At 43.2% G+C, this 9,131-nt stretch overlaps 1 protein-coding gene across 1 annotated transcript in view; it reads left to right on the top strand.

Moving 5' to 3' along the window:
• The window catches only part of LIPC (lipase, hepatic), a 48,244-nt gene extending 40,642 nt beyond the window's left edge, over positions 1-7,602 (top strand). Inside the window, exons 7-9 of the mRNA XM_006831852.1 lie at positions 45-162; positions 3,106-3,324; positions 7,467-7,602. Of these exons, the coding sequence (XP_006831915.1) occupies positions 45-162; positions 3,106-3,324; positions 7,467-7,602 (473 nt within the window). The remainder of the gene's footprint in view (positions 1-44; positions 163-3,105; positions 3,325-7,466) is intronic.
• The last annotated feature ends 1,529 nt before the right edge of the window (positions 7,603-9,131 follow it).

Genomic DNA, 9,131 nt, shown 5'->3' with positions numbered 1-9,131 from the left:
GGCCTTGAAATAAAATTTCTACTATTTTTTTTCTCTCTCTCTAGTTTATCATTACCAGTTCAAGGTCCAGTTCATCAACCAAATCGAGAAGCCAGTAGAACCTACTTTTACCATGTCATTACTCGGAACCAAAGAAGAAATGCAAAAAATTCCCATCACGCTGTGAGTTTGGGACACAGCTCCCTGTCTGGGGTGACGACATGCTTATTTTTCTCACAGGGTCTAGGTGGACTTCACACTTCTCAAGGGGCAGGCTACACACAACTTACTGTGCTCAGTCCTTACAGCTACCCCAAACATCCGGTCTGATGAAACATTCACCCAAGCCTACACCTTGTCGTCCCTCCTCAGTGTGACGGGAGTTCCACTGGATACTCTACGTTAGCACGACCTGCATTGTGGAAGGAAGAAATCGGAGCAGGAAGGAGGGATGAAGCTGAAAACCATACTCCAGAAAGCAAGCTGGTTTCATTCAGCTGGGCACTGTCAAAACAAACATATTATGTCAATAACAGAAATTGATTGAAGTTGATTTAATATACGGTTGGTTTTCAGATTGAGATAACATTTCAACTCTACAATTCTTCTGAAGATGAGAAGAATTCCAAAATTCTTATATCACATTTGATTGGCATTTCTGTGGAAAAGGGGACTGGACCAGAACTGATAAACACTTTGTAGTCTGGAAGACATAGCACCTCCATCTTGAAACATAATTAAAATAATTACCAATTTACCGTAACGCATAGGTCCTTTGGAGTCTCTCTTTCCCAAAACCAGCTCTTCCAAAGAGCACAGTGCCAAAGACAAAATGATCTTACTAGTTTATCTAGACCATTATGCCATTTTAGAAACCAGTTCTTCTTCAAGGTTCAAGGTTCAAGGTTCAAATTAACACTTAAGGGAAATGGCTTAGGTGGTCACCCCAACTCCATGGACTCCAGAATCTGGATTCCAAGAAAATTAGAATGCTTTCTACATACAAGAGTTTAATCTCATCAGCTGACATCACCATTCCTCCCCATCTAGCCTTCATCCTTGTCTTAGTTACCCACTCCTACTGTAATAGAAAAACCACAGTGAGGGGCTTCACAAACAAAGGTTTGTTAACCACTGGCCATGGTCGGTGGTGGTTGTTTGCCATCGAGTCAAATGCGACTTATATGGCCATGTATAGGCTTCCCAGGGCTATAAATCTTTTTACAGGAGCAGGTCTTCATTTTTCTCCCGCAGAGCAGCTGGTAGATTCAAACTGCTGACCTTGTAGTTAGCAGCCCAACTCATAACTAACCTATGCTATCAGGGCCCCATCGTGGCTATTGGAGAAGGGTTTCTCTGTGTCAGCTCCGGGGGGAGGTCCTTGCCTCAGCTTCTCAAGCCCAGGGTTCCTCTGTTTCTTGGTGATTCCATCTGGCACCTCTCTTTCCCCCATTTGTGCTTCATTTGCTGTGTCTAATTTGCTCTTTTTATATCTCAAAAGCCATTACATTTAAGACACACCCTTCATTGATATGGTCTCATTAATATAACAAAAAGAGAATCCTCCCATTTCCAAATGGGATGAAGCCACAGGTGGAGGGGTTAGGACTCCAAACACATATTTTGGGGGAACACACCTGCTCATAACATGAACCCTCACTCAGAGGTTCCCCAGGTTCACTTGTCAGAAAGTAGATGCCCAGCATGTAGACCCTCAGCATGGACACTGCTCCTGGATTGGGTGATGCTAGTCTTTCACCCACTCCAGGAACAGTTCCCAACTTCCTGGAAACTGCCTGCTTTGGAGCACTGTTTATCACACTGACTCAGCTATTCAGCAAGAATGTGTGGGTGCTCCACACTAGAGAGAATGGGGATCTGTCCTTGGGGAGCCTAACAGGAAGTTGGCTGGGTTACTAAAGGATACTTTACAACACTCTGCAGGCAGTGCTAGGATGAGTTGAGCAAGGGACCCTTCATCCATCTCCTCACCCTAAATCTAATATGACTTCCGCACTCCCCAGGAGACTGTTGAAAATAGTGCGATGGGCATCTGGCAGCTCTGTCAATGTTGGGGCATTTTAATGTCTTGGGAGGAGAGCAGTCTAGTGAATAAAGCTGATAATTATACCTGTTGTTGTTGTTGTTGAGTGCCGTCAAGTTGGTTCCAACTCATAATGACCCTGTATAGGGTTTCTGATGAGCAGCTCATGGGTTTGAACCACTGGCCTTGTGATTCAAACTGACGTTGAACAGTCCAACACATTATCCTGAGTTGACATTTAATTTTGCTCCAAATTGGTACATTCTCTTTTCATATGTGGTTTTCTATTATTGCTATGCTTTACTGTCTTAACAGAAATTTTTACTTATATGGAGGGGATAAAAAACAACCAACATTGCTGGGGAGAAGAAGAGTGTGATGTGGGCCTGCTGTACTGTTGGAACCTACTGAGAACTCCATTCCCTCCTCAAGAGCAGCTTCCCTGACTTTTTTTGCCTTGTTGTTGTTGTTGTTGTTGTTGTTGTTGTTGTCAGGTGCCATCAAGTCGGAACCAACTCATAGCGACCCCATGCACAGCAGACAAAATAATGTCCGATTCTGGGCCAACCTCAGTACCACTGCCACACTTGATGCCATCAATGATGCCACCTGGCCAATCCATCTCGTTGGGGGTCTTCCTCTTTTTCTCTGACCCTCCATCTTACCCAGCATGACATCCTTCTCCAGCAACTGTTCCCTCCTGACAATATGTCCAAAGTATGAGAGACGGAGCTTAGCCATCCTGGCCTCCAAGGAGCACTCTGGCTGCACTTCTTTGCCTAGAAGTTAGAAGAAACAGCCTGAGCTAAGCAAACTTAGCTAGATACACTACTGCAGGACTTTACAGAGCCTTTTAACACAGAAAAATAATATGGTTTTCCCAACCTTATTGGTTTGGAAAACCTTATGTTCCCTGGCACACATATTGCTTCTACTATCTCTCTGCATTTCAGTTGAACACCAGTTTGGGAAATGCAGAAAACAAGACCATCCCACGTAGCTCAGGCAAATGCAACCCATCCTAAATGTCCCTATGCATCACTTCGCTGTTACCAATAACTGGCTTCCTTTGTCTCTTCAAGGGGTGAAGGAATTACTAGCAATAAAACCTACTCCTTTCTAATCACATTGGATTTTGATATCGGTGAGCTGACCATGATCAAGTTTAAGTGGGAAAACAGTGCCGTATGGGCCAACATCTGGAACACAGTCCAAACTCTCATCCCGTGGGGCTCGGGGCCCAGCTACCCAGGTCTCCTTCTGAAGACCATCAAAGCCAAAGCAGGAGAAACCCAGCAAAGGTGAGTGGAGATTCAATCTCCTACTAACATATCTTATGTACCTACCTATATGCCAGGCACTTTCACAATTTAATACTTATAGTCTGTCTTGGTTGTTTTGAAGTGGTTTCTATGTGCCCTAAAGATAAAGTATAAACATTCAGAAAGGTGAAGGGACCATTCCAAGCTTACGCAGCAATAGATAGAAGGACTAGAATTTGAATCAGGGCTGTTGATTCCCATTCTCACCTCTTCCCACTGCCGGCGATTAATGGCCACCTGTCTCAGGAGTTTGAGAAGCACCTCGTTAGCTCAGTGATTCTCAAGCAGCACCAGGTGAAGGCAAGGCGACTTCTAGGCCCTCACTTTGAATGGCAAAGACCTAGATGTGACATTTCATTTTCATTGTTACTTTCAACAGGTCACAATCTCAAAAGCTCAGTCTCTGTGGTGATGGCATTCAGATTCTAAAGTGTGGGAGAAACACTGGGAAGTTTATTAAAATGTAGAATTCCAAGGCCCACCTGCAGATCTGATTTATTGCCCCCCTGTAAGGACATATGTCTAATAAGGCCCCCCTCCAAATTCTGATGAGGACCAGTCTCCCGTAGCCAGTTGTTGTGGCGCCAACTCTGACTCACGATGACCCCGTGTGTGCCACAGTAGAACTGTACTCCATAGGCTTTTCAATAACTGATTTTTTTAGAAGTAGATCTTCAGTCCTTTCTTTGGAACTACCTCTGTTGGACTCAAATCGCCAATCTTTCCGTTGGCAGCTGAGAGCATTAACCATCTGTACCACTCCAGTGAGCACTGTTGTGTGTGATTGAACATCTCTCCTAGCCCCAAAGTCCTAGCCACAATAAGGGACTGGGTTGGGAATAGGGAGTAAAGAAAAGAAAAGTTGGTCTAGCAGTTCCAACAGTGTCCTCCGCAGAGGAAAGGGATGCCAGTGGCCACCATGCTTGTCTACAGTTCTGTAGTTCTCCACAAATAAAGAATCCTGCCCTTCCCCACACCCTTTCTATCTCCTCCCCCTGTATCCAGGAAATTTGTCTGTCCTCTCACATTCCCTTTGTTGGGGAGCTCCTTTCTCTCATTGGCCCTCAGTAGAAATGAGAAAGAGCAAACCCCTGACCTTCAAACTACATGCTTCCCTCACTCATCAAATTTCACTGGCAGGAGCAGGCCCATGGCAGATTTATATACCCCAGAGTTCCTTGTGTAACAACACCATAAGACTTTATCTCCCTAAGAACATACTCTAGTCTGCCAACAGATTCCTCCACATGATCAATTTGAGAAAATTAAACTGCTTCTCTCCTCTTAGACACTTAGCCATTCTTGCATGACTTTTTGGCCCTTTAGAACAATGTCACTTCGTAGTACCACCTCACGCTGAGTTTTCTTAGCTGGGAAGTAATGCCTCAGTTCCAGAAGCTGTTCCCCATGACCATGCTATGGAACTTGACCTGAAGAGTTGAATAAAACATGCTCCCTTCTCCACAGACGCAAGCCCACATGATACTGAAGAAGAAAGAGGGGAGGAGAGGGAACTGGCACTTACAGAACTCCTTCTGCACAGTAGGCATTGGACTGCGTGCCCTATGCCAACCAATCCCATTTCATCTTCCAGACAGTTCTCTGAAATGGGTAGTGTGAGTGGTGCAGGGCAGGAATCTGAGACTCGTGGAAGTTACAAAGCTTGGGGACATTGCTAATAATTGTCCAAGCCCAGTGCTGACTCGGGTGTACCTAACTCATTGCCCATTGGTGGCCTATACACTGTTTCGACAGAAGTCTGTCCTCCACTAGGCTTGTTGTTGTTATTGTTGTTGCTAGGTGCTGGCAAATGAATTCCAACTCAACAACCCCATGTGCCAGAGTAGAACTGCCCCCACCCCACCCCCAATAAGTCTTCCTAGGCTGTAACCTTTACAGAAGCTGATCATCCATGGAGCCACAGTTGTTGTTGTGAAGTGCCGTTGAGTCAGTTCCGACCCACAGCGACCCTGTATAGGGTTTCCAAGGAGCAACTGGTGAGCTTGAACCACCAACCTTGCAGTTCAAACAGCTTTGCAGTCCGGCACATTAACCCATAGAGCCACACCAGGACTCCATGGAGTCAAAATGTGGGTTCAAAATGCCAACTTTTCACTTAGCATTCAAGTACTTAACCATTGTACCAGTAGAGTCCTAGCCATTAGTCTTAACCCCCGAGTGATCTGATGTTTCTTAGTCTAATCCAGCAGAGTTGCTGTGCTAGGCATTAACATATATGTCCATCAAACCCTTTTAGGGTCGTAGGGGTAGATGCTAAAAGGAAGCAGCAATAGGGAGAGTACAGTTTTTTTGAGCAATAAATGCTGAATTCCTCTTATGTGTCTACCCAGTACCAGGTACCACCGAGGATACCAAAAATATCCAAGTTGTGGCTCTTGGTTTAAAGAGACTTTAGAACTTAATGGGTGCATTAATTTTACTAATAGGATGCTCCATCTCAGTGTTTCTCAAAATTTAACCTGCTCGTGAATCACCTGGGCATCATGTTAAGAGGCAAAAGCTACTTCAGGAGGCCTGAGATTCTGCATTTCTAACATCCTCCCAGGTGGCACTGATGCTGTTGGTGATGGACCACACTTTCATTAGCCAGCCCTGAAGTCTCGGAAGTCTGAGAAGACCATCAGATGGTGTGGGGGCTGTACCGTGGCGGGGAGAGGGGAGGCATCGCCTCGGAGCCACACACTGGTCTAAGTAGTGAGGCAGACAGACTTCCGCAGTCAGCTCTGAACTCAAATCTTGACTGCACGGCTTACCATCCAAGTGGTCTCCGTCACTCCACCTCTCTGAGACTCCTTTTCTAGAGTCATTAGTGAAGATGATACTAACCTTCACTTTCGTTTTATTAACATCTGCATACAGAAACTCCAAAGCCAGCATATGAGCACCAACCGCTGTGCTCTTCATCTCTCTGCTAACTGCAAGAATTTTTTTTTAAAGGGAGAGACAATGAGGGACTAAGTAACAGATTGTGTGCTTCTCTGGGAGGAATTGAATATGAGGTAGTTTCTTTCCCCAAAAGGCACAAAGTCAAGGGTGAGCAGAGTTTGTTGTGAGGGTGAAGAGAAAAGTCAAAAGCATGGACCCTACAGCAAGACATGAAATGAGAATGAGTAACATGTTCCATTCCTGCAGTAATTACTTGCACATATCACTTATTTTCTTATTTTATGAAGACTTGACCTTGGGTGGTGGTGGGGGTGGGGGGGGTGATTGTGTGCCATGAGTCAGTTCCAACTCACAGTGAGTTGGGGTTTCTGAGGCTACAAGTCTTTACAGGAGCGAAAACCTCATCTAGCAAAAAAACTCATCTAGCTCCTGTGGAGCAACTGGTAAATCCAAACTGCTGACCTTGAGGTTAGCAGTCCAGCTCGTAATCCATTATGCTATCAGAGCCCCTTAAAGACTTGACCATAGATGCAATAAAAGAAAAAGAAAGATATAAACTAGCATTCTCTGAGACTCATTATGTTTTGGAATTGGAATTAGTAAAAGAAAATGACATCTCAAGGCAAGCTAGAAGTTAGAGCAGTCTAGCAGTTGGTCTTCAAGAGAGACCCATTGTTCACAGTGGGGGTACACAGTTCTACACCCATAAAGGGAAGGGGCTTCCAGTGCTGGGACTGGTAAGAATTAATGGCAGATGCTACATCCCCTGGGATCTTTGAATGACATGGACACATGGGAGCATGTACAAAGAAGAAAGGCTGTCCAGTTCAGCTTGCTTTTGAGGAACAGTTGAAGGAACTAAGAATGTTTACCCTAGAGTCACGGCAATATACTGAAAGATAATAAGTTGCCCTCCAATCTTTGATGGTTGGCTTAAGGATGAACAAAAGAAGGCTGTCCCTAGGACTTTCAATTCTTACAGAATTGAAACCACCCTAGTACAAAGCCCCAGGAAGCCTTAGAGGATTGCTTTCATTGACTTGGATTTTGTTTTTCTCTGAAGTTTTGAAAATATTTGTGAACATAAGAATCTAATTAAAGAAACAACATTGCATGCCTTACTTAAATTGAGAAAATGTTTGACCGAGAATGAAACACCTCAGTGAGCTCCATCTAAAATCCAGTGCTGCATTTGTTTTCTGTTTTCTATTCAGAATGACATTTTGCTCAGAAAACATGGAGGATCTACAACTTCACCCAACACAGGAGAAACTCTTTGTGAGATGTGAAGTAAACTCTAAAAAAATTAAAGAAAAAGTTCAAGTGAACTTTCGTGAAGATCCGGTATGAAGAATAAACTATCTGACTTCTCATCTGGAAGGCAACAAACCCCCAAGCAGAGTTTATATAAAGAATTGTGCATAAAGTTTAAATAAAGTTTATAAGTAAATAAGGTATGTTTCACTATCATAAATTGAGCTCTTAAAAACTATATTAGACAACTATTTTCAAATATTAGTGTAACTAAAAATCTTCAATGTTGCCTCTGGTTGAATGGTAATATATGCAAATCGCTAAGGATGTAAGAGCCATTTTAGATCCCTTGTTCTCATTTAAAATGTCTTTTACAATTATGTCAATTTTTCTGCATTTCCTAGCTAGTTAATTCTGAGCACTTTTTTGAGCCACACTGGGAAAGTATGCTATTAAATAGCTAGCATTTCAATAAAGAGAGATTCCAATTAATCACTAAGGGTATGCATCAATGTACACCTTTAAGACAATACAACTCAACAAAAGAATAAAATTCTAATTAACCTAATGGTTATCATCATATAAATACGTTATTTTTGCTGAACCAAACACATAAAAGTAGAATTCTCCCCAAACTTCTAATGATGACAATGAAAGCTAGACAGATGGTCATATTAATAATTAAATTACCAGTTATGTAAATACAACTTTCTGCTTTTGCTAATGCTCACAATAAAAGTTAATGAAAAGGGAGAACAAACAAGATGGTGGATCAGGTAGAAGTGCAGTGAGGAGCTCCATCAGCAACAACACAGAATACCATACCAAGCAGGCTCAGGGGATGGTCCCAGAACTCTGAACCACATATAAAGGAATATTTAGAAGGTTGGAAGGCTTACAGCTAAGGGAATTTGTAGCAGAAGCAAGAAATCCATTGGTTTCTAATTCAAAACACTCAGCTGCTCCCAGAGCTGCCATCTTGGATGAGACCGAGTGGGAAAAGGATCAGAGCAGCCATGGACGCCTGACAGAACTGCAGAGATAAAAGTGTGGACATTTTTTTTTTTTTTGTATCAGTTCATTGGTCTCTTGCTGTCTGTGCACCTCAATTAAGGTGACTAGAGGGGGTGCCTGAGCTAGTGGACACCCTACCCCCACCCCTGGAGGGTTCTATTATGTATGCACACAGATCTCCTTGAAATTTAAAGTGACAGTTTCCACTTAAAACCAAATGGCAGCACAAAACGGCCACAGCCGGCCCTTAACTATTTATCACTAGGAAAAAGGCTTCAATGGGGATTGCAGAGTGGGACAGGCAGACTAAAAAGGAAATAGACCAAAAATTAAGTCCTGAGTTAACATCACAATGATCAACAGTGGCATCTTGAAATTTCTCAGGAAGAAGAGTGAAAAGGGAAGTCTATCACCTGATCACATCTACCTGGATGCAATTAGAAAGCATAAACAATACCAAAATACACACCCATCTAAGTATTAAGGCCACAGATAACTCCTGAATATGCCCAAAAAACAGAAGGAGATGACCATATCAGCACATGTCCAGAAATGAGATAAAGTGACTGAGGCAAATGAGCTGGAAGTAGACCTACACTCCATACTGGAAG

This window comes from Chrysochloris asiatica, unplaced genomic scaffold, assembly GCF_000296735.1.
Source record: "Chrysochloris asiatica unplaced genomic scaffold, ChrAsi1.0 scaffold00004, whole genome shotgun sequence".
NCBI lineage: Eukaryota > Metazoa > Chordata > Mammalia > Afrosoricida > Chrysochloridae > Chrysochloris > Chrysochloris asiatica.
This window is presented reverse-complemented; position numbering and strand designations above follow the sequence as displayed.